This window comes from Hermetia illucens, chromosome 6 (assembly GCF_905115235.1).
Source record: "Hermetia illucens chromosome 6, iHerIll2.2.curated.20191125, whole genome shotgun sequence".
Taxonomy (NCBI): domain Eukaryota; kingdom Metazoa; phylum Arthropoda; class Insecta; order Diptera; family Stratiomyidae; genus Hermetia; species Hermetia illucens.
Window position 1 is genome coordinate 31544062 of NC_051854.1, and position 27118 is coordinate 31571179.

The 27118-nt window shown below is 40.7% G+C and overlaps 1 protein-coding gene across 1 annotated transcript; it reads right to left on the reverse strand.

Annotated features, from left to right (window-relative positions):
* Positions 1-12850: 12850 nt before the first annotated feature.
* On the reverse strand, positions 12851-26891 carry LOC119659625. The gene is made up of 5 exons (XM_038067825.1): positions 26787-26891; positions 25955-26590; positions 25792-25890; positions 13441-13587; positions 12851-13383 (listed from the first exon to the last, which is right to left on the reverse strand). Exons 1-5 carry the CDS (start codon positions 26803-26805, stop codon positions 12983-12985), a joined length of 1302 nt encoding a protein of 433 aa, XP_037923753.1. The 5' UTR covers positions 26806-26891; the 3' UTR covers positions 12851-12982.
* Positions 26892-27118: the final 227 nt, after the last annotated feature.

The window sequence follows — 27118 nt, forward strand, 5'->3', positions numbered from 1 at the left end:
ATACCTTCCATGCCGATATCTGTTTAAATAAAGTTAATAATAGTATATTACTACAATTTTTTGTAATTGGTTAGAAACCCCCTTTAAGTTCATCCTAGTATCATGAAATTTTGCAGTGATATAGGCTATAATATAGAGCATGATCTTATCAAGTTTGATGGAAATTGCACTATTACTAACAAAGTTATAATACCTCAAATTTGTTGCTTCTTTGAAAATTGAAGACTATGAATGTCAATATCACGCGAAAGTGGATACTCTCACATAATATATGTAATATATACGTGCTACGTACTAAGAAATACACAAAACCTTTCGTACCTGAAGCGTCCAGCTTCCGATTTCCCGACTTGTTTTGCTGCTATATTTGTAACAGCAGAAATCACGCAAAACTTCGGAATCGTAACATTTACGGGTAGTGCGATTAGCAATCTACTAGAGACTGCAGGCGCTCAAAGGAACGATTTCGCGAGTTGACCATCAAGGCCGACACTTTTTTTCACATGAGCGCGTTTGTTGCAAAAGGAATTCGCTCATATTTGAAGGAGTGTTCCGCATTGGCATATTGTGGTGATTCGCCATATCATGTATCCAAAATGAAACCTCATCGGCTCTTATACGTTTACGCTGTGATCTATGGCTATATGCTTTTGTTCTCTAGAAAGCCTAGTGATAGTAGACGCGAATGGTCAGGTGGTGTTAGGTTGTTTCTGACGGTTACCGCAAGATGCACTCTCTTGACCTGAGAGCGCATTTCTTATAGGATTCTGACTGCAAGATTACGGTCTAGATCAAGCAGCATCACAATTGTACAGTACTATACACCGACGGCTTCCGATATAGTGGAAAAAGATGCTTCCTACGAGTAATTGCAAATAGTTCAGGAGAGGTTTCCTGCAGGTGACATTGTGATGATGATGGTAGATCCAAATGCCAAGGTGGAATCTGATAGTAATTTGTGAGGACTTATGATGAGGACCGTATTGTCTTGGCAACCGTGACGATAATGGTGGGAGGTTTCTATTGGATTTCAACCGACCCATCGACCACTTTGTGATCAGCTGTAAATTTAGGAATTGTCTCCTGGAAGTGCGTAACAAGGGAGGCGTTGACATCGTTTGATGTCGCTCACGTTCGCTTGCGAATCCCATCCCCCACTTCTCTCAAAATTGGATTGTTGCGACCATTCGTATTAACCAGCTGTCGCTTGATAATAGGAGAGCTATCTTGCTGATAGGACGGCAGATACACTGAGTAACCCACCTGAGAATATCAGTGAGCCATGTCCCGAAAGGGCGATGAATGAAAAGGATTTAAGACTCATTATGGCATAGCGTGATTGCACTTCAATACAGTGCGAAATCCCGGGAAATTCAACGTAGTATGCACCGTAACAGAAGGGAATTTGTTATTGCGCTGGTCACTTCGTAATGATTTCAGAAGTGTATTCTGCAACACGCAAATCTTTCGATGGTCCTTCGACGTTAACAGTCGACTTCCCATCCACGATGACGAGTAACTAAAAAAGTAGAAAGGACCCTTCAGAACCGTTCAAAACCGTATCATATCCGGTGAGGTTCCTCCTTTTCTGGATGAAATGGTTAGTCCCCGTAGCATGCGGATGGGGACTGTAGGGATTTTGGCCAACAATGCAGCTATTATCAGAGCAACATACGATATCTCCAGATGTTACGTGCTATATCGGGGTAAAATTCAAATGCATTTGAGGTCGAAATCGGAATTCGCCACACATTAAGGACGGACGACAATTGCATTGCGGGCTACTCCACCCAGTGGAACTCACTATCCTAAGCCGGCTGACGAGAAAAACATCCCGCGAGCCCTTGGCGCAGAACAGTAGAGAAGGACTGCCTGCATGTCGGGAAGTTCTAAAAGGAGCTTAAACGTATTTCAGCGAACCACGATCGATCGCGTGTAGGTGTGGTTGACGTGCCATACCCGACTAAGGAGTGGGTGACAACCACATATATATATTAACTTAAACTGGAGTCTCTCAATCATCTGTAATGAACTAATGGGATTGTAATGGTCAAACGACCATCCTGAGTGGCCAAATACGACCTAAAGTAGAGAGCTATCCCAAAACTCTGCCGCAAACACTAAAGCTCCAACAAAACGATCTGCCAATACGTGCTTGCACATACATGTCCACAAACATACGTGAGCTTCTCCAGCCAATATAGACTCGGATCACTATCTGGTTGGCATAGTGCTCCGGGCTCGAATTACAGCACCACCTACAATTCCCTCTGACAATCAGGTGAGAGTGAATACTGAAGCCATCCACAACGCAGCTCCCCGCGACACCTATAAGAGGGAAATGGACGCCGCAATAACCGCAGTCAACAGAGGTGCTGGAGATGAAGCATCAACAAATGATCTTCACAACCACCTGAAGAACGTTATCATTAATACGGCCACAAAACATACTTGGCCCCAGCAGGAAAAAAAGTCGGAACGGATAAATGTAAGCTAGCTACGGAAGAATGCTGCATACGGAGTAATGTTGCATTTTCAAAGAACACAGGCACCCGCAGAAACCTACCAAAAACTTCGCGACTTCACAAAGAGAAGGAGGGATCCTGGGAGAACCAACAGGTCTGTGAACTCGAAATGTGCAGAGAGCAACGGCACAGGCGCGCAAGTTTCACCAAGAAGTCAGCAGGATGAAGCCTTATACACCTCGATACTCATCAGACAGAATGGGCATATTCGAACGATGGGTTGAGTATTTTGATGAAATGCTCAACAGCCAAAAATATCGGTGAGTTGGAGGTCCCGCCAGCTGAAGACAACGGACAAGTACTGCCACCACCAAACATAGAAGAAACAGTCCGTGCAATCCGCCGGCTTAAAAACCATAATAATATGGAGGCGATCAACTACACCAAGTGGTTCATCAACTGATCGACTGGCAACCAAGCATTACCTGTCCCATACGTAAAAAGGAAGATAGCACGCAGTGCAGCAATTATAGAGGTATCACGTTACGGAGTACTACCTATAAGACATTCTCGACCATCGTGCTAGGATATCTCCATACACCCAGAATATCATTGGCCCATACCAAAAAGACTTCACTCAAGGCAAATCGGCAACAAATCAGATTTTCTCTATGCGACAAGCGATGGAATATGGACATCAGTTGCACCATCTTTTCATCGACTTTTAAGCCACCGATGAGAGAATTCGGTATCCCGACGAAATTGATCAGACTGACTAGGCTGACTCTGACCAATATGCTAGGCCAGATAAAAGCAGCAGGATTACTCTCAAGACCATCCAACATCAACAACGGTCTAAGACAAGACCTTGGAGAAAGTGATTCGCGATGCAGACGTAAATGGGAGTGGCATCATCTTTTACAAGTTCACCCAACTATTGGCCCACGCTGACGATATTGACATTATGGGAATAACAACCCGAGATGTACAGTCCACCTTCATCCAAATCGAGCAAGCGGCGAGAGATCTTGGGCTGTACATTAATGAAGGCAAGACGAAGTGCATGGTGGCAACGTCAGCGCCAAAAAACCAAAGAACGAACAACATCGAATCGCACTGGTCAAACTAAAACAACAATGATAGCAGACTACAACATTGAGACCGTTGAAAGTTTCTCCTATCTAGGGTCGAAAACGGGTCGGTGACGATGAAATACGCGCACGGGTGTTGGCTGCAAACAGAGCCTATTTGAGCTAACAAAAACTGTTCCACTGTTTCGCTCGAAACGTTTCACTATAGGGTCAAAGCTTTTACTGCACAAGACTATGATCTTGCCAGTCCTTATGTATTCCTCGGCAACCTGTGTTCTTAGCCGCCTTCGAGAGAAGAATCCTCCGAAATATGGTTGGCCCCCTACATGAGGATGGACGATTCAGTAGCCTATATAACGACGATAGGTTACGGTGCGCAGGTGATGATGCAGCCCGAAAAGTCTACAAGGTAGAAAAATCTATCTAACTATGGTAGAAAAAGAAAACGAGGTAGACCCTGCCTGAGATGGAGCGGTGGCGTAAGTCAGGACGCCACAAAGCTTTTAGGGATATCGAATTGGTGGACCTCGGCCCAAAACCGGGATGTCCGGAGTTCCTTATTAAGGCAGGCCTGAACGAAAAGATAAGATGTCATGCCACATGCAATTGAATGACTGGTATATTCAACGTATATACACTACGAACTATATATAAATAGAAGCATTGTATAGTCAACAAAACCTTTCATACCAGAAGCACCGAACTTCCGGTTTTCATTTTTAAATTTGGTTTTAACATTTGTATTCTCCGCTTTTCGCAAGAGGTGACTTAACTGATTCCGGGACCTTGTAAGCAGTTTGATGACGGTAGGAAACAGCTATTTTAACCAATACGAGTGGTGGCGAAAATACCGCATTCGAGTTCCAATACTGTGACTAACATTGAGGGGTGCAATGTTGCATTCTCCATGACAAAAGCGAACTGACTATCGCACTGATCAGGGAAGCAGAAACCACCACAAACGAGGCAAACGTGGTCACAAATAATACGATGATGAGCAGCAGGAATTGATGACAACAGAACTTCATCACGATTCTGAACCATGTAATACCCAGTGAAGTTCCAGGCTAATTACACACTAGTAACATGCGAATACGGACTGATCTCCAAACAGAAGCGAAATTATCTCTGTCATTAATACGCTTCAGCGAAGTCAACTGACCTTGAACTGGAGTTTCTGCAGAACTACTCCTTCCACTTATTCGTTAATCCTGGAAATTCAAATTTTTCAAAGAGAGTGGGGAAGGGAAAGACCATTAAGATTCTAAAAGCGACACCCGTCTTGAGTCCGATAATTGGGAAGGTATTTGTGTGCTTCCCGCTTTCTCGAAAATAATATCTAAAGTAATCCTGACAAGTTCACATTAGCACCCTCTGATCTTTATCAATTTCAAAAAGCTTTCGCCATCTTGAACAGAAAGTGTATCTGGAATATTCTACTCAAGAAGGGCATTCCGAAGAAAATAAAAGCTATTACTATTATTAGTGATATCTGGTAGCGCAAAATGTCACATGCTGGATCCAGGTAAAATCTCTTTGCAGTTCGAGATTGAATGGATTGTAGATAAGCAGCAACAAAAAAAAGGTTCCAAGTCTGGTTTCCTATTTGCATTAATGGGCAGAATAGCGAGGGAATTGATCAATTTGTATATGTACGAAGCGTTTTTGCCGACGGTGGTACCGAAATTGATGTCTGTCGACGCATTAACAGCTCAGATCCGCTTTCGGTATTTTGTTCAAAATTTGGAAATGCATTTATCTCGACACAAACATCATGTTCTGTTAATGACCCTTCTGTACTGCTATAAGTAAGCACATGGAAAGTGACCGCCATTGTTACCCGAAAACTCCAAGATTTCATCAGTACTTGTCTGTATCGTGTCATTGGGGTACTCCGACCTGAATAAAGAACTTCGTCAGCGTCCCAGTTGATACCTGTGGACTTATTGGTCAGAAGGAAAAAGTAGCAGCGTTGAGAAAAGTCGAAAACTTGGCTATGCCATGCAATGGAATCCATTATGCTAAGATGGCCGCCGATTGGGTAGCCCCAGGAACACCTGGCGCAGAGCAGTGGAGAAGAAGTTCAAATGAGTTGGAAAACTCTGGAAGGAGCTGAAATGCATTTCAGCAAACCAATAATGAGTGCGTGTAGGTGTTGTTGTCCCATTTGAAGGTAAATAGCCGCCACATATTCCTGATTTTAAGAAAGGTTTGCCTTAGCGATCGACAACAGTCATTCTGACCATAAAGTCCGCTGATAACACGATTCTTTGGGAAATCGTAGCAAAAATGAAAGCATATTGCTAACAAACGACAGACGTGATGTCTAAATTACTGTGATATTCATGAATTTTGTGCAAATCCCCAGCTATCAATGAACTCTGCATTTAACTTCAATTCTGTTATAATAACCCATGTCTCCATAATCGACTTTCATCGAAGCCTTAAGAAATATTTGCAATAACGAAAATAAGCCTCACAGCTTCCACCACCAATTAACGCCTGAATAACGTAAACTAGTCTATCCTTAACTGTCTTTTATTGCACCGAAAAATATTCCTTTGGGTACGAAATGAATGAATATTTCCGCAATTATCAAAAGCATTGCACGTACGGCTGCACTGACATAATAAAAGGAAATTGTAGAAAAATTAAGAAAACGGTCAGCCGCTTTCTCTTACGCTTTCTCTCCATGTGAGATTATTACCTTTCGGAAGGAACATCCTGAATTTGAAAACAAAAAAGTAACAGCTAAAAACCCTGATCTCGTACATACTAGGACTTATCAAGTCTTCTCCTGGAAATTCGCTTTCGACTCAATTGCCTCCCTAATTGGCTCTAATCGCACCCAAGAGACCATTCTGCGGGTCGTTTTCGGTTATCTTTGGTTTTGATGCTGCTTTCAGCTCCAAAGGAAAAGAAAAAGAGCAAAGCAAGCAGAAGGACACAAGCCTGTCATAAACAGTTCGAGACGATAAATTCGAATTAGCACTTGACCGGCACCAACGATTTGCATAAGGTTTTACGCTAGGTCCAGACTCTACCCAGGCAAGGAAAACGATCAAATTCAATGGCTTTATCTTAAAAGTGTTTTTTATAATGTGATGTACACCGACGGCAACTTAATACACTTGTTTAGTACTTAATAAAATATGCATTTTTATAGAAAAAGGGATTCCATAGGAGAGAGTTTTCCATCTATTTGGGGAACTTCTACCCTGAAGAGATTTATTTTTTAAATATTTTTTACTGGAAGCCAAGGACCTTACCATGGAAAAATTCAGTTTAACACTAATATGTAAGTTTCGCCCTGCAATTTGATAATGTTGTGCATATTTCCATTCTCGGTCACAGGATGCCGATTAGGTAATTTTAGAATATGATGAAAATCACTTTTGAAATTATAATTAATGATTATGAATGAATGAAAGTTCGAAGTATTGATAATCTGTAAGTATACATAAGTTGGGATGGCCAAAGGGTAGTATAGGTCCCAGGGCGAAACGTGGATTGGTACCCACGATGGAGTATAAAACCTGAGTAACGCCTGCTGTACCAAACACTATCTCCACCTCCTCGTGGTGACCACTGCGAGCTCTTTCTTAACGAAAAATCATGTGCTCGCAATAGGTTTCTTAGTCAGCAAAAAAAATGAAACCTGATATTATCAGCTGTGAAAATATAAGCGGAAGGCTATGCACTTTGCGTTTGCGAGGCAAATTTAGAAATATCATCATCAGCATCATCAACGGCGCAACAACCGGTATCCGGTCTAGGCATGCCTTAATAAGGAACTCCAGACATCCCGGTTTTGCCCCCGAAGTCCACCAATTCGATATACCTAAAAGCTGTCTTCTTTTTCTACCATAAATATTGCCCTTATGGACTTTCTGGGCTGGATCATCCTCATCCATACGGATTAAGTAACCCGCCCAACGTAACCATGGTATCGCTCATAGATTTCGTCATTATGTAGGCTACGGAATCGTCCATCCTCATGTAAGGGACCAAAAATTCTTCGGAGGACTCTTCTTTCGTACGCAGCCAAGAATTCGCAATTCTTCTTGCTAAGAACCCAAGTCTCCGAGGAATATATAAGGACTGGCAAGATCAAAGTCTTGTACAGTAAGAGCTTTGACCCTATGGTGAGACGTTTCGAGCGGAACAGTCTTTGTAAGCTGAAATAGGCTCTGTTGGCTGAAAACAACCGTGCGCGGATTTCATCGTCATAGTTGTGATTTTCGACCCTAGATAGGAGAAATTATCAACGGTCTCAAAGTTGTAGTCTCTTAGCTTTATTCTTTCTGTTTGACCGGTGCAGTTTGATGTTGTTGGTTTTTGATGCTGATGTAGCCACCATATATTTTGTTTTGCCTTCATTGATGTGCAGCCTAAGATCTCGCGCCGCCTGTTCGATCTGGATGAAGGCCGTTTGTATGTCTCGGGTCGTTCTTCCCATGATGTCGATATCGTCAGCATAGGCCAGTAGTTGCGTGCATTTACCTCAGCATCACGGATCACTTTCTCCAGGGCATATTGTAAGGTTAAAGAGGACACATAATAGGACATCCCCTTTTCGTAAACCGTTTTTGATGTCGAATGGTCATGAAAGTGATCCTGATGCTTTTGGAGGGGGCGGGGAGGGCTTACCCATCGATAATGGACAGAAGATTGTAAGAAGGTTAAGCAGGTACTTCAACAAGATTATAGTCTAAACCACAGCTCAAGATTATGTATAAGTTTTTAAGAGGAAAATATATAGAAGGCTGTTGAAAAACATCATAGGGTTCCCATCTCCATCCCATAGAGTTGTTGTGGGAAGAGCTTGATCGGAACGTTGGTCATCGATTTCCTCGTTCCGCTTTATAAGAAATCTGGAAGAATATCTCATAAGGAACAGTAAAATAATTGATTACTCACAGGCCCAGATTGGTCTGAACATCGAAGTCGATGCTAAACGACCAAAAGGCAGGCCGAAACAACGGTGGTTTGATACGCTAGATGGGGAATTAAAATCCTCGAGATTGCATTCAGATCAGGCATTCGATAGAGCTAAATGGCGAAACCGATCACTACGAGCCGACCCCGCTTGTGAACGGGACAAAGGCTGAAAAAAAAGAAGAAAGACTCGCATGCCCAGATTGGAAAAAAGTAATTGAAGGTAGAAAGGGGTATTTAGTCTGATTTATATTAAAATTATCCATAATGATATATATTTTGATGGTTTTAGTTTTTAAATTAAAGTGTGTTGACTCGATGTAACTTATCTACGAACACCTAAATATATTAAGTTTTATTTATTTTCTTATCTTTTTTTTACCCTGGTTTCAAACTCCTGACCGGCAATGTATATACGGATATATTAGCCAAGTAGTATCGAACGAGTAATCGGTGCACCCTCATTCGCTCAAATCCACCCCGCAGAAAAGAATCATCCGACCCTTGAAACACCGGTTCAAACTTCTTCAGATCTTTTCTAATTCACGACAGGGTGCAGATTATCTTTTTATGGTTAAAAGGAGGGAGGCCCACACATGCGGGAATGTAAAATTTCTTTCTACCAAACACAGTCGTATGGGGTATCAAATGAAAGATCTCGATTAATATTTTCGGAAGTGTAGCTTTGCCATTACTAGGTTGCTCAGTAAGTTTCGGTTCGATAAGAGAGGGTGTTATTACTACCTTAAATTTGTTTATTTTGTTATGTCGGTACACTCTTCATGTGAACGTATGTGAAATTTCATTTCAATATATCAATTCATTCTTTGTTTACAAGCGATTTAGTATCGACGTGACACAGTAGTTTTTACAATGGAGAAAATCAAGTATTGTGCAGTGATTGAATTTTTAATTTTGGAAGGTTTAAAGGCGAAGAATATTTATGAACGAATGTTCAAAGTGTATAAGGACTCTTTGCTTTTAATTAGTACAGTATAAAGATGGTTGCTGCATATAGACGTGGTCGTACAAGCCTTGAAGACGATCCACGTGCAATCCACGTTGTCCAGAAATCGTAGAAAAAATGCAGGATATTGTATTGAAAAATCGTCGAGTGACTGAAATAGTAGTAGAAGCCCTAGTCTCACTATGTAAACAATATTTTGACTGAAGTATTGGGTTCAGAAAACTTTGTGTATAATGGGTGCCGCATTCGCTTACAATGGAACAAAATCACATTCGAATGCGACTTGCTCAGCAACACTTAGAGCACTTTCGTAGGGATAAAGTGGATTTTGTGGGTCGATTCATCATTATGGATGAGACTTGGGCCTATCATCATGATGCTGAATCAAGAGGCAAAGAGTGGAGTAAACCTGATTCTTAGTCTCCTAAACGAGTTCGTGTCCAGAAATCGGGCAAGGAGGTGTTAGCATCAGTTTTTTGGGATGCGAAATGAATTTTATTTGTGGATTAATGTAATCTTTCAAACCAGCTGAAGGAAAAAAATCGTGAAGCAAATCGGAATACAGCTCGCACTTCGGATATAAAGGTTTTGTGTTCATCTTACAATATGTGTGAAACTTCTACGCACATTTTTCCATCTGTATATAGTTACAAATCCAACATATTCCTTCATATTTTTCCAAACGACAAGATATGCCTACATATTACAGACAGATATTATTCTCACCCTAAACAAACAAACTACCTGTTACCGAATACTATACATATCCATGCACGTATATAAATTGATAGAACCTATATTTCTGGTTTACTTCATGCACAAAAGTATACATATGTACATATATAGTATAGTAGGTTTAATGTACTAATATATTTACCTGGATTAACTACCCGCAAACTTCATTAGCACGCATATGTACCTACATACACACAGGAGTAATTGATATTGATATACAAATGACTCAAAAACTTAAAATGAAATGTTTCTTTGTGGCCCACCATTCATATCAGCTGACTTTGTCGTGGTATTGACGAATTGATATGGGATGATGACGTCATACACGTTGTAGAATGTATGAAATTCACAGCAAATGGCAAAGTTTCTCCCTCTATAACTTTGTTAATAATAGTGGGATTGTCCTCAAACTTGACCAAATTGTATCTTATGTCCTTATGCCCTTTACACAAAGGCAAAATTTTGTAGTTCTATCATGAACTTAAGGGGGTTTCCGGCTAAATTTCTAAAACACTATTATTAACATTATTTACACAACAGATCACATGCTCCTACCAATTTTCGTGACAATCGATCTAGCGGTTTCCGAATACATCGAGTATGGCAGACAGACAGACGGATAGACAGACATCGACTCGATTCTAATAAGGTTTTGTGTTTACACAAAACCTTAAAAAGATCAGGTTTGCAGAAGAAAAAACATCTTTTTCATCAGGACAATACACCGTGTCATAAGAACATTTTGAAAATGGCTAGAATCCATGAATTCAAGTTCGAATTGTTGGAGCATCCACCGTATTCAGCGACTTCCACCTGTTTCCAGTCCTAAAAAATTCAAGCGTGGAAAGCATTCTTGATTAAAAGATAAAAATGTGGAAGCGTATTTTTCAGCCTTTCCAGATTCTCACTTCAGGGATGGAATTCATAAATTGGAATCTCGTTGGAACAGGTAATTGATGTTAACGGAGACTACATTGAACAATAAAGTGTATTTCAACCCATAAAATTGTGTTTTTCTTATCGCGCCATAAAACTTATTGAACAACCTGGTAGTTATAAAGGCAGGCAGTGCGCGGTCGAAAATTGATCATTTCTTTCACAGCCCCATTCTTAAAAACTACTCAACCGAAAAAACTGAAGAAAATCACGAAGCTGCCTATAAACTGTGCCCAAGCCTCAAAATACCCTCCACACTGATATCTACTCAAATTAGGTTAATATGATAGTTAACTATATTTTTGGGAAATTTACTAGAAAGTCCCCTTAAGTTTATCCTAAAGTCATAAGAAATGTAATGATATAGATTATAGTATGAAACATGATATCTCCAAGTTTGGTCATATTTGCACTGGGCACTAAAAGTTACCTTTCTATTACCAAGGGCGATTCAAATATTACAAAATCACCTGACATTACCGCATTACCAAGCACCAACGCATTACCTAACATTACAAGATTACAAAAGTGATGTTGTAATATAGTATTACCAAACATTACCGCTAGGTAATGATTCCGGGAGCATGGGGAATGCGGATTCTTGGCTGTAAGTAATTGATTTGTTTGTTAATGTTATGAATTGCAATGAATGTCGGCTGCTGGTTGATATATGTTTGGATCTACGTAATATGTATTTTCTAGTACAAGGGGCCAAAGCGACTATCGAAAGTTAATACGGACTATCGGTACCAAATCTGTCCTCTCGGCTGGTTTTGATGTGAAAAGGTAATTTCGACTTTGTTTGTGATAGGCAAAGATAACATCTACGCGGAAGACAATGATTCCCTGTTCTTGTGACTAATTTTCATTAACACTCAATTTAATTTCACCGCAAATCACGGATTCGCTTGGACACAAGTTTAACGTTCAAGATAACGTCGTCACTCGCACGTTCTTTTCCAAGCGGGAAGGGTTTTATCAGTTGGATGAAATAGTCAAAATCTTAAACTAACGTCATTACGTAACCAAATTGGATTCGATTTAATGAATGCACAAGCGTCATATAATATAACTAAGATCAATCCCGGTGCAAAAACCAAAAGTAGCCAGTTTTGGATAAACCCAATTATTTGCAATTTCCAAATTTGTCGCCACAGATTGTTCAACGGTTGAGCAGCTTCGTCCCTCAGCAGCAGAATCAGATGAATTAAGGACGCCACAACGGGTCCTCGGAGGCAAGCCGATCGTAAACCTTTTTCACGTTTCAGAAATTTCTAATTTCTTCTGTTCTTCAACGCGTTTGAGGACCACTTCATTGTAGATCAAAAACTTCTTAAAGTTATTAGAATTTATAGCTTTTAATGGCAGAAGAACGCTTAAAAATGTCATTGTAGCACTTATATGAATTCACAGGCTTAAACTTAATTTTAAGAGTCCTCAGCAAAAACTGCAGATTCTCCCGACCATAACGCTGGATTAAAGTTACTTATTAATATACCATTTAAAAAAGTTCTTCATCATCAACTTATGCCAATACAAATACTGAAATCTCAAAGATTTTTATATCCCCACATTTCTCTGAACATTCCATGAACATTCTACCTTAAATACAGACACCTCCCAGGTTTTCCTATCAATGGTAAAATGCTCTGTATCTGAAAGAGTGAGAATAGAAATAAATAACACACGGAATTCATTTGACTGCATATTAATATATATTAAATCAAATTTGATAAAAATAAAATTCTGGCATTGAAAACAGCCCCAAAAAAAAACTATTCATCTAATATTAGTGTTTTGGTTTAAAGTCTAGAACGGCTCGAAGACTGAAGATATAACTAGATCCATATTTAGGAGCAACGGTACTGGTCGCGATACATCATCTGCAATTCAAAGCGCCGATTTGATCGGACACCCTGAATGATCTGCTTTCTTTCATTTTGTCGAGTTGCCTTTTTGTACAAGGCGACATTTCTGTTGCGACGCTCTGCCACCTTGTTGTCACGTTTGATGTCCTCCTTCATTACCTCTTGAAACTCAATGACTTTAGGTGCATGTGTTAGTTGCGACTCGTATGGTTTCACTGACCAAATTGGAATTCTTGACATCTCATTTTTCCTTTGAGGCTTCATGTTGCGGCTAGCTGGCGTAGGATTTTTAGACAGAGGTTTTGGCGTTAGTTTCTGATCCCTTCTGGCTGAAAACTTGCTTGTTACTGGTGTGTTGCGATCAACGCAAGTACTATCAAAACCTGTTGAGAACAAAATCATATAAGATTGATAAATATTATAACAATAAATAAAATTACTGGCGTCTTGGTTATGTCTTTCCTCAATTTCACCGAACCTCTGGTAAATGTGGTCAGTGATTGAACTAAACTGATCCAGTTGGCTTTTGTTAGCAGATAAGAAGGTAGTCACTGATTTGTTGAATTTTTGAGGTGTTTTTTTCCTTTCTATAAGAAAAATTGGAAAAATGTACATTTTAAACGCGCCAAATTAGTACTGATCTCTAAGCAATCTAAATCAAATAAATACTTTAAAAACCAAGTTTTGCCACGCTTTGAACTAATCTTTAGACTACAGACGTTGATTCTCGGACGTCGTAACATAAAATTCAAAAGAAAAAGTCGGGAAATCCAGTTCCTGGTTACAGGCCAAGGCCATGGGGAAGTTCAACAATGATACTCTCCACTGCTTGGCAGAATTCTTCATGGGTGACAAGGAACTCCCTTTGTTAACAAATTATGCGATTTCCTTCTAAAGATATATAAACGCTTTCAATCAATATAACCTCAGCTGGCGCAAACCAAAGGTGGTTGTGTATATTACAGAGGGAAACATGCAATGTTTACCTGTAAAGGTTTCGGAAAACTTTCGATCGAGGAGATGGGCAAATTCGTGAAACAATTCAAGGTATGCCGAAATTGCCTATCGCATAGCGTTGTGCGGAATTGCAACAGCAAAGTGCGATGTTTGGAATGCAATAATCAATACCATACCATGCTGCAAAGGTATTGAATCTCAGGATGGCTCAGTGATTAGAGCGCTGGGCTGTCGAAGCGGAAAGTCGCGGTTCAAATCTTACTAGCGGCGAGGGAGTTTGTATCGGGACTCGATGAGTACATGAGCTGTGGATGAGTACCTGAGTCAAATCAGGGTAATATCACGGGCGAGCGCAATACTGACCACATTGGCTCCTAAAATGTAGTGTAGTATACCGTTACGGACTTAATGAAGTGATCCATCCATTTAAACCCAATTAGATTGTCGCGCCAACGATTGTTATTATTAAATGCCAATAGGGGAAAATTGGCGCGGCGTCCATACTTTTAGCAACAGTGCTGAAAAAGACCACAGGTCGAACTAGGAAGAATTTAATTCTCCGGCATTGATCGACTCTGGATCGCAAATATCGTTCATTTCGCTGGACGCGGCAAACAAATTAGGTGTAAAGAAAACAAATGTTTTATCATCATCAACGACGCAACAACCGGTATCCGGTCTAGGCCTGCCTTAATAAGGAACTTCAGACATCCCGGTTTTGCGCCGAGGTCAACCAATTCAATATCCCTAAAAGCTGTCTGGCATCCTGGCCTACGCCATCGCTCCATCTCAGGCAGGATCTGCCTCGCTTTCTTTTTCTTCCATAGATATTGCTGTTATAGACTTTTCCGGCTATCCTCAGCCATACGGATTAAATAACCCGGAACACTTTTTGCAAGCTAAAATAAGGTGTGTTGGCTACCAACAACAATGCGCGGATTTCATCGTAGTAGCTGTTATCGGTTGTGATTTTCGACCCTAGATAAAAGAAATTATCAACGGTCTCAAAGTTGTAGTCTCCTATCTTTATTCTTCCCGTTCGACCAGTGCGGTTTGGTGTTGTTGGTTGGTTGGTTGGCTTGCGGTGCTGACGTTACCAACATATATGTTGCCTTGCCTTCATTGATATGCAGCCCAAGATCCTGCGTTGCCTACTCGATCTGGATGAAGACAGGCGTCTCGGGCTGTTCTTTCCCTGATGTAGATATAGTTAGCATAGGCCAGTGGTTGGGTGGACTGAAAGAGGATCGTACCCCTGGCATTTACCTCAGCATCACGGATCACTTTCTCCAGGGTCAAGTTGAAGAGGACGCGTAATAGGGAATCCCCTTGTCGTAGACCGTTGTTGATGTCGAATGGTCTTGAAAGTGATCCTGTTGCTTTTATCTGGCCTTGCACATTGATCAGGGTCAGCCTAGTCAGTCTTATCAATCGTCGGGATACCGAATTATCTCATGGTCGGATTTAAAGTCGATGAAAAGATGGTGCAACTGATGTCCATATCCCAACAGTTTTCCATCGCTTGCCGCACAGAAAATCCGTTCTGGGCATATGGGGCTATTCGACCCAGCAAGATTGCCGAGAATATTTTATAGATAGTTCTCAGCAACGTGATACCCCTATAATTGCTGCACTGCGAGATATCTCCCTTTTTATGTATAAGACAGATAATGCCTCTTTGCCAGTCGTCAGGCATTGATTCGCTATCCCACATCTTGAGCACAAGTTGATGAACCACTTGGTGTAATTGGTCGCCTCCATATCTAACCAATTCAGCTGTAATTCTATCGGCTCCTAGCGACTTATGATTTTTAAGTCGATGAATTGCACGGACTGTTCCGTCTATACTTGGTGGTGGCAGTATTTGCTCGTTGTCTTCAGTTGGTGGGACCTCCAACTCACCGATGTTCTGGTTGTTCGGTAGTTCATCAAAGTACTCAACCCATCGCTCCAATATGCCCATTCTGTCGGAAATCAGATGAGCATCGAGGTGTGTAAGGCTTCATCCTGTTCACTTGTTGGTAAGACTTCCGCGCCTGCTGCCTGTACTTTTCGAGTTCACAGACCTGTTGGTTCTCCCACGCTTCCTTTTTCCATGTGTGAAGTTGCTTCCCCGCTCGCCGGAGTTCATTATAAATCTCCGCGCGGGCTCGCGTTCTTTGAGAATGCAACATTACTCGGTATGCAGCACTCTTCCGTTCCGTTGCTAGCTTACATTCATCGTCAAACCAGCGGCTGACTCTTTTTGCGCCTGGAGCCAAGTATGTTTGCAGCCATATTTATGATAACGTTCTTCAGGTGATTGTGAAGATCATTTGTTGATGCTTCATCTCCAGGATCTCTGTTGACTGCGGTTATTGTGGTATCCATTTCCCTCTTATAGGTGTTGCGGAGGGCTGTTTTGTGGATCACTTCAGTGTTAACTCTCACCTGATTGTCAGAGGGGATTCAGGGTGGTGTTATTATTCGAGCTCGAAACACCATGCCAGCGAGATAGTGATCCGAGTCTATAATCGCCCCCCTATATGTTTTGACATTCATCAAGGCTGAAAGGTGGCGGCATTCGATTAGCACAGGGTCAATTTGGTTGAAAGTGGTTCCGTCTGCAGAGGCTAACGTTTGTTTGTGGACCGCTTTCAGTGCAAACCAGGTACTTCCAACAACTATTTCGTGTGGCACTGCTAATTGAATAATCCGCAGTCCGTTACCATTTGTATTTTGATGCAAGCTATGGGAGCCAACGTAGCGCCTGAATACGAGCTCTGTCCCTACTTGGCTGTTAAAATCCCCCAATATGATTTTGATATCATATCTGGGACAGACTTCGAGGATTCGTTCTACTGCCTCGTAGAAGGTATCCTTCTCCGACTCTGCAGTCTCCTCTGTAGGTGCGTGAACGTCAATGAGGCTTATATTTCTAAACTTGCCTCGCAAGCGCAGAGTGCATAGCCGTTCGCTTATGTTTGCCAGGCATTAATATCAAGAAATGGCGACGTCCACGAGGGAACAATTTGGAAAGCGATCGAGGTCAGGATAAAGCCTAATTTTGCTTCTTACTTCGAATTGAAAGTTACAATTTATGAACTACAATTGTTGAGGAGCTATCTACTAAATGAATATCTAGTTGAGACCGAAACGGGATGGACGAGGAGTTTGCAGCTTGCGACCCGAACTGTAACGTCAAGGCGGTCATGGATTTGGCATTAGGAGCCGAGATATTAAAAAAAATAATCCAGAATAAACAAAGGAAATCCGTTGCTGGACTAGAAGACGAAATAATGTTGCCTGCTTTCGGGCAAGATCGCCAGCAAGTCATCGGAAGCCACAACATTAGCGTCCAATATATCCACGGCAAAGTTCCAACGATTCTTCGAAACGGAAATTGCTCCAAAAGATGTCTCGGCAGCAAACAAATGAGAGGTAATTTATTAGAACACGATCCAGTTAGACGGAAGATACATTGCCGTTCAAGACTAAATGATAATCCCGGTATATTATTCTAAAAATAGGACATTATTACGTCTAGGGCAACTAGAAAGGGATGATGATTTGCTGGGGAGATATAACAATCCGATGCTGGATTACATTGATCTGGGTCATATGAAGCAAACAGCACCTTTCGTCGGAAAAGAGAGGGATTTATATTATCTTCCATACCACCTTGTAATCAAGATGGAAACACGACGAGCAATTTATGATGCGTCAACAAAAACATCAAGTGGTTCCAGTTTTACGAACCTGTTAGATTAGATGATCTTACCCAGATACTGCTAAGATGGGCAAAGTTTCAGTACGGATGGAAGGAAATCCTTACCTAGTGTTATATTCCTCGCAAGCTCTGATGCCTATCCCTCCTGCTAAACATATCCAAGTTCTACTAACAAAAATTGGGAGCATTAAATTTAAATTTGGGAACTATGAACTCTGGGGGGTCGAAGAGATGAATGACTATATAATTTTTATCTGCAAAAAATATTCTGTACACAACCGATGTAAAGAAATTGGCTGTCTGGTGGCCTTATTTTCAAAGGCAGACTCGGTACATCTAGAAGATTTAGACAGTTTCATAGTAGATTCGGAAACTAGATCCCAACGCTGCTATTTTACAGCTTTTTGTTTTCCATTCCTTTCCTTTATTTTTCGTCTAACGAAGCATTCGGAAGGAGAGGAGCAACTTATAGATAAAGTCCAGAAAGAGAGAAATCTAACGACCTTTCAACCGTAATACGCCTTAATATCTTTGCTGGCGTCACAGGCAACGGTTTGCCATACGTTCCCTCGGGAGCCATCATGAAGAGTATCAGCGTTCTATTGTTAGTTTGCCGTGGCCTCGGAGAACATAACTAGTAACTAGTATGTATCCGAGCTTTCTTAGGTTTTGCATGGGAGTTTCGTGGCATTGATGTATCGCAGGATTTTCGCTAGTGGATACGATGCTGCCCGCTGCAGTTGGAACACATCAGCACCAATAATAATGCGTCCATACGCGGCACATTCACATAGAATATGTCCCGTAGATCCCGCTTTCACATTACAGGGGAAGAATCCCTATCGTCAACTATGCCAAGCTATTGAATGATGGCCAGTCACAATGCCCACAAAACCTCTGCAAGTCTCCCTGCTATTCGACAGAATAAACTTTGCTATATGTTTGTTTGGTTCTGCATGGAAAAGGTTTTGATAGCAGCATTAGCCAATGCTACTGGCACTCCAATTGTTAGTTCCAGTCTGAGCAAGGGGAAAATTAACCCTCTTTTGCTAAAGCATCCGAAATTTCATTTCCCTCTCCACAACAATGACCAGGTACCCAAAGAAGTTCCACCGTATTGAACCCAGAAGTAGAGTTCAATCGCTTTCTACGTTTCTGAACCGTTGCAACTTCTCGGTTTTCTTTTCGTTTCAGGATAACTTCATAGCTTCTACCAAATAGATGCATGGAGAATCGAGAATCCGAAGGCATTGTTAGAACTGTGTCGGATAGCTGAGTGGTTAGAGCACAGGGTTGTCGTACGGAATGTTGCGGTTAAAATTTCACTGGTGGCAGTGGACACAGCTGTGAATGAGTACCTGAGTCAATTCAGGGTAATAATCTCGGCCGAGCACAATATCCGACTACATTGCCTTCTACAGGGTACTGTAATCCTTCTTTTCTTCTTTTAGGATCGCTGGATAGGTTCCATCCAGGTCAGATGCTTTGAAGTGTTCGAAGGCCAATTCTCTCCCTGCCACTTCTGTCAACTGTTTCCCCGAATCATGTACTTCCAAGAGAGTCTGTACAGACTCAACTCTGGAATTCGTGAAAATTCCATCCGGTTTTCTAAGGAAGTCCAACTTGGCTGACTCATCTCTTTTAAAGACTGTGCACAGCCTTGAAATTTCGCGTTCGCCTTTCAGTTCCCCACAGGATGCTCTAACGATTCAACGTTTTCAGAAGGCGTCTGATTTCCTTAGTCATTGCGGTTCACGGGTCCACCAGGGCACCCTTTTACCGCGCCGGGTTCGGATAATAGGACAAGTCTCTTCAAAGCACTCTAAAATTGTGCGATTCAAAGTTTCCAATTGATCTTCTATCGCCAAAGAAGTCCTTAGTCGCCTAGGGAACTCCACTTTGTTGCAACGAAGTTCATTGGACTTTGTACAGTTCGTTTTCCTAGGATTTCCTTTCAGTATTACAAACTTGTGCCTACAATAGTCAGACTGAATTTTAAGTAACGGTGATCTGAGAGTGAGACTTCATCTATTACTCGCCAGTCTCTAACTCTAACATCTTTGAAGTACAGATTGTTAGGTCAATTACTTGGCAAAAAGCTGGTTTAAACATCGATGATTCAGTGTAAGCCAAACCGATAGAACTGGCTTATGAACTTTTTATTCCAAATTTGAACACTAACTTGAAAGCGTTTTTCCCACAACCCACGTTTTCAAAGTCGGTGCTCCTCATAACTCCAAAATTACTGCATTGATCCTTCTGAAATTTCGAACACTATTTGTGTACATAATTTACGAGGCAACTTTGGAGAGTTTTCAAATTTGTTAATAGTTTTTATTTTGTAATAAAAAATTAGCGGATTTTATTTTATGACACGATTTTCACTTTAAAGTATTCCCAAAAAGTGAAAAACATGAAAAGTTCTTCCAGCACTACCTGGGAAAAGCGAGTATCTAATGAAAGAATTTCGAATTTTTTATTTGAGATGCTATTGCAATTCTACTATTTTCCAAGACGCTTTTTTTCGAATGCCTACAATGATACATTGGTTTTCACAAACACAAAATTGTGCCTGTTTTCGCCCAAACTAATGGAATTTCCGTCTGTCTGCTGCATGGCCACTGCTTCCATCGTAGCTCTATTTATACGTCATAACTAGTTCACACTCCTTTTGAACCTAACCGCATAGTAAAGTGACTTCCGTTAAACATCGTTAATGGATAATATTTCCGCAGAGCATTTTTCTTTTGCTGCCAATATGCGGTGATATGGCAGATGTTTACCATAAATGTTTGCAATGGGATTTGTATCGTGATTTGACGTCAGATACCAGTCGATTCAGCTGTGAACGAGTACCTGAGTCAAATCAGGGTAATCTCGGCCGAGGGCAATGCTGACTACATTGCCTCCTACAGTGTTACTGTAGTGTACCATTACGATCTTGAATGAAGTGCTCTAACACACTTTAAGGCCCTGATCCAATATGAATTGTGGCGCCAACGATTATTATTATAAATGTTTACAAATGACTCAATCAGCAAACGTAAACTCTTCGTTGAATGTGGTGTTGACGAAGAACTGCAAAGTCGTTTAAGGGAATCTTCTACCGTCGTAGTTTCAACAAATCGATATTTTTCTTTTCGCATATTTTGAAAAGGATTTCGTAAAAAACATGTTCTTTCATGGTTATTTCAGATCGGGAATATGAACCTGCGATCATTTCGAGCGCTTAGTGGCATGCGACTGCTCCGCTCAACATGTGGCGTCAGAGCGAGCCCCAAGGGACTTTCATAAGTTTTCAGCATGACAGAAGTCTCATCGATCCCAGATTGTACAGTTGATGAAATTGACATACGAGGCTCTGGCTTCTGATAATTTATTAGAAAGATGCTTGGCTGCACACACCTAAAACAGCAACGAATCTCCCAAAGGCTGTATTTGAATTTTAGTTCCAAATCATTTGCACTTGGACAAACAGGATTTTTGACCACTTTGCAAGTTACGGACGTGTTGGGAATTCCTTTGGGAGACGAGAAAGGCATTCCCAAAAATAGGTCTGAAATTTACGCTTGACGGTAGAAGACCGTCGTAAAGTCGACCTGAAGTGGAGCTACACCGGTTTCCGAGTAAATCGGGTGTGATCAAACAGACGGACATTGAAATGTCAGTTGTTAATGTGCTTTAGGTTAATTAACAGCTTTATTTGGGTGTCTTAACTGAAAAATGTGTATTAGTTTTGTTTCCATTTTAAAGCTTTATTGAAGTAAATAATAAAATGATGCGTAAGTAGTGAGATTCGTATATTTGCAAACATCACGGTAAAGAAAAAAAAACAAAAAAAAACTAATCGAAATTAATATTTTGGTGCATTCTTTGTAATGGGGTGAAAAACTGACATCCAACGAAAAAAAGGTCAACTTCTGCACTGCTGAGAACAGGAAATCACTCAATAAGAGAAATCTCCCATCTTAAGGAAGTTTCACCTTATGCAGTGGTCCATATCTCCAAAAAAATAAAGCTAAGTTCATCTGTGATTTCTTCAAACTGGCCAAATTGTGGACGAAAAAAAGAGCAGGCTTAGGAAAATTATGGCTTTGCTACTGCGAATCGCAGGGCTTCTCTATGAGAGCGCAAAAAATGGATTCTGGCGTAGGAATTTTTGGAGCGAATTCTGCGAAGGAGTTAAAAAACCACACTTAACAAAGAAAATAAAGAGAACGAGACTCAGGTTCGCTAAGGAATATTCAAAATTTGGTTTGAATATTGGGAATCCTTAAATTTGAAAGCGTTAAGGGGGTCATCCCGTGTGTCGGTTTGGGGAAATCGATTTTTTTTTCTGCATGAATTGTATCTGTATATAGTGGAGAATATGTGGGCAAAGGGATTTTCCTATATTCCGAGTCGTTCAGAAGTTACAGGGTTAAACAGGTAAGGAGTTTGCAGCCGCGGCTAGAGTACTCGATGAGAAAGAACATCGAATCTTTTTCTACCTGTTAGTTTTTTACCTGAGCCATATAAATTTGAACACAGGTATAAATATAAAAAATGGAAAACCAATCAATTGTTTAAACTTATTTGCTGTTTGGAATAAAAAGGATAATCCAGTCTAGAGTGAGCACTGAAACGCTTTCAAACTATACTCAGTTATATTTTGTTGTAAGTATTGTGCTGTTTGTGTGTTAAGTGATTTTTTTAAATGGATCGTACGAAGGGTGATCGCTTTAACGTTCAACGTCATGCTCGCACTAAAAAACGAGTATTTCATGGGAATCGATACTTATCAGAGAAGAAAAAGGACTTCGCATCAACATCAGCAAAGAAACGTTTAGCAAGAATATACATGGATGTTCCAATTGCGACAAGTTATTTCTGCAAATTTCTGCAAATAATAAAATATACGTAGTATTAAAAAAGGAATGGGTAGGACATGTTGAGAAAAGAATGGGAACGCGGCTTAGAAATGCAAAGAAAAATCACAAAGGCATTGGTGAAAAGTGGGCTGGAAAACTTACTGATGAGGTTATTAACGACCTCACTACATTTTTCGGGCTAGCTATTCGTCGACACGCAAATTCGATAGAAGGAATGAAGCAAGAAATTCGGGCAACTTTCTTCCATAAATGTTCTACAGACGAAAATCCCCAGCATTAAAATTGTCCAGCAGGCAGGGACAGTTAGTGCAAATGGCGCAAAGTGGAAACTAAAGGAGAACTGGATAGTTTCCACGACGAGAAGGCACCTTTGACTGAAGAAGTTCAAACAGTCATCAAACCAATCTACGAAGATTTGCCACGAGATGATCTCTTGAACAGATATTTAGGAAGAGAGACCCAGAATAACAATGAGTTGTTAAATGCATTGATCTGGACTTCCGCTCTTAAACACCTTCATTCTGGGGCCAAGGTCGTAGAAATAGCCACTTTTCTGGCTGTAATTATTTTCAATGAAGGATTCAATGACATTCTCAAAATCCTAGTGACAATGGGATGTCAAGTTGGTCACATATGTCAGGTTTATGTCGACCGCCTAAATGAAGTGCGAATTTGGCGGTCCGAACGACGATCGACTGACCTCTCTAAAAGAGCCAAAATTTAAAACAGAGAGCAACAATCGGCCTTACAAAATTTTTTTGAAGAAACGGAGGATGCTCTCTATGGACCAGGTATAGCAGATTAATAGTGAGTTAAAATTTTACTATTGATAATCACATTTAAATTTTCAAATGCGTTTTTCTCGAAACCGCATCTTGAAAATCGGCTGCCACCATAGCTCAAAATCTATCCAACCAAATTCTTTGAAATTTTCACGACTTCTTTAATACATATTTCTACGGTCCGCAAACTAGGATAATTGGAATTGGACGGGTAGTTTTTTTTTATTCATAAAAAAAGCCGTAAAAAAACACCAAAATCCAAAAAATTAAGTTTAAAAGCCCACCAAAAATTTACCTTTTAATATTCTCTAATTATCCTAGTTTGCGGACCGTGGAATATTGTCCACATTAGAATGCCGTTTAGTTTTTTTTTTCTCAGATGAACACGGCGCCCTCCAGCGTGGCAGCAGAAAAACATCTTTTTTTTAAAAAGGGGGGTGCATAAATTGACAAGTATTCCGAAAACTAGCTACGATATCAAACTGAAAAATTTATCACATATACTAGAGATATCAATAAACATAGTGAAAAAATCACGTTTCTATCTTTATCCAGTCCTTCAAAATAATTTTTCAAAAAAGGCAAAAAAAAACTGCCTTCACACGGGATGACCCCCATAATTTGAATGTTTTTACGCAATGTTTAATATTATTCAATATTTTCAGTGTTTTTTTTTTAACGAAAGTGACGTTTTTTTAAAGAACAATAACTTCCAAATAGGCAAAATCAGGCAGCTAAACTAAAAAAATCAGAAGTGATTATTTAACCTTTCCCAAAAAGTCTAACAACGCTCTAAATGCTGGTGAAAGATTTTAACGTATAGGAGCAAGTTGATAGTTTCCGAGACTTAAATATTTTACGTACAACTTGTCTGGGCGACTTATTCCAATAACAAATAGAATAATATATAAAAATATTCACTTTTTTATCAGTTTATATATAAATTCAAAAACAACATAAACCCTCACAGAGATTACGTTTATAACCACCAAACTTCGAAAAAACTACCTGCCAAATAGCTGCATAGCAATTGCTCTCTTTCAGGCACGTACAACATGCTTGATTTAGCATAGAATTACATTCTTTTGGTACTGTTACATTCTGTGGGCATTGCAATATCATTAGCTTGACATTTTACGACTTTTTTATACATCCGATGTTTTAAATTCCTTCGCGCTAAACACATCATTTGAACCACTCCGCTTTCCCCCCTTTTGCAACTAATTCCAAAACTAATATCTGCTTCGAAAATAACCAATCGAGGCTTTCATTTGATACCCCACATGACCATATTAGATGGAAAAAAATTTTCCACCCATTTTTCTCTATTTTGGACCCGGAAAGAATCTTCCTGCCACTCCAGCTCCGTTCTCCTCGGGCTTGCCATGATAATAATAGTGATCGTGGGCGTGACAATCCAATTGGACCTGGGCCTTGAAGTGTGTTAGAGCCCTTCATACGAGATCCTAACGGTACACTGTAAGAAGCAAAGTGGTTAACGTTGATTGCCATGATCCATAACTACTGAAATGTAATGTGTAATGCCAGTTTCGGAAAAGTTGTCGGCACATTATGTGACCGCTTAAATGCTACTTTGCATGTAACCCGCCTCCGCAACGGACTCATGATGAACGCTAAGAAGACTGGACTAGTTATGTTTACTACGAATTTCAGGTGGGGCAGCTATACGCTACCCATTTTCAAAGATTCACGCAGCCGAATGGCGAAACTTTAACTTCTGCCGGCAGGCGAAAATCTTTGTGAAGGATCCCGGGGCTGCTAGAGCAACATTTTTGTTGTCCCTCAAAAAATGGGACACAAAACCCCTAGTAGGGCATTCAACGGGACACTGCTCCTAAAGCTATCACATGGACAAAATTGGAGTGGTAATCTCGGCTATATGTAGCCAATGTGAAGAGGAGGAAGATAGGGCCCTGCAGTTCGCATGAAGGTGCCCTCTACCCAGCTGACCTCAAACGAAAATACTTCAGTAAAATTTTCTTCAACTCATTTTCTATCTCTGGAAAAAGTTCTCAGATTCGTGAAAGCCTGTAAAATAGACGAGAGGCCGTCGGATACGCGATCTCCGGGGATAGTACAATGGGTCTAAAAATGGCTGAGTGCTTGGAGCTGCGGCTCTCACCACTAAACTACAGTAACTAATATACAATACCCGAGGTCAACATCCTTCAAATGATTACCAGTGCATGCTCTATTTTAATCACACTTCCCAAATACATGGCTCAACATTCTCAATGTTTCCGAACAAATGATCTATTCTCCTATACAAAATCATAAAGAACAGACTAGTAACGGACACGGGCATTATCATATTATTACCAATTTAACCCTACAAGCTCCACAGTCAAGGCAAGCGAGACGCTAAAATTTCGAAATTCATGCAAGAATAGTTGGCATATGTAGGAGCAATCCATATTTTGGGTGATTTTATATTGTTCAGTGAGGACTTACCTTTTCCTGTTGATTGTGGCAAGCTGCAAGTGGACCCATACTGGCTTTTAGTGATTTTGCTTAACTTATCATCCAATCGGCTTCGACGAAGTGATGTCGCTTAAATTAAAAAAAAGTCATAATTACTCTAGGAAACTCAATCTACCAATTGGAGATTAGTTACCCTTCGCAGTGGAGGACGACCCTACGTTTCGAGGTGACTTTCTGTTCGATTTGGGGGAGTTGGTAGCGCTCAAAGAGAAGTACGGTGCGTAGACGGATGTGACCATTTTTCGTTTCTTAGCGGATGTCGATTTAGAGCGGCCTTCGCTGCCGTCTTTGATCTTCTGCAATCCATTGTCCGCTCCAACTTGTAGTTTTGGCGTGTTCAAATCAATAAGCAGTTTCTCCGTTTCCACGGGGGCAAGGATACCTTCCCCGGGACTGCAGATTTCCACCTTAATTTTCGGTAACCATTTACGAGTTGAGTCGAAATCCAGGTGGCCAGTGTTACTGTCCCCGTCAGTTTGTGCTCCACACTGGCCAGGGGTATCACATCCGCTCTCAGTGTTGCTTTCCATACTCTCATCTCGTTTTGACCCTTTCGCTTTGCCCCTTTTCCTGCGTTTGCCAGAATTGACATAGGTTTCTCGTGGATAAACTGGCATCTGCCGGAACCGAGAACTACGTCTAGGAGTAAACTGAGCTGGAGATTCAAGGCTATCACCGCAACGACCAAAGAAGTCTTTCCTATCGTCTTGGAGTGCTGTGTTCTCGCATCGAGAAGGCGTCCAAGTGGTGATAGATGGCCTGCAACTTTCTGCGACGGGAAAATAACTAGTTACTTAACAGCTAAAACTGTTTGGATGATATCTATAGTCTGATCTAGTTCCACAGTGAATACAATACTTAAATGGGAATGGGCACAATTCGTGACTGGAATCCCCAGTCTGGCCGATTCAACATTGAAATACACTTCTCACAATCGCACTTTATCAGTAGAACCAATTTCTTACCACTTCTTTCGGCTTCCATTTAGCTGACAAGTTCGTTTCAATATTTATCCAACACAACCGACCGACCTTGTTTACCGGTAAACATAGCAAACAGTGATCTCACCCTTTGACCGTTGTTTAACTGTCATATTAAATCCAAAAAGCGTGCACTGAACTGAATATTTCGATCGTGCGGAGACTATCGTTCAGCTTCCTCGAGCGGTTTGCGCATCAGCTCAAGATGTTAACATCTGCTTCACACCGTTTATCGAAGTTCCTCAGTCGTTACATCGCGTAGTAAAACGAGTATATCCATTTGGATGAAACATTCTAAAGTAATTTTTATTTTATTT

Coding starts and splice junctions, on each gene's coding strand:
- LOC119659625 (XM_038067825.1), bottom strand. Junction 25,891..25,954: donor GTCGTCCTCCACTGCGAAGG/GTAACTAATCTC, acceptor TTTTAATTTAAG/CGACATCACTTCGTCGAAGC. Junction 13,384..13,440: donor AAGACATAACCAAGACGCCA/GTAATTTTATTT, acceptor TGTTCTCAACAG/GTTTTGATAGTACTTGCGTT.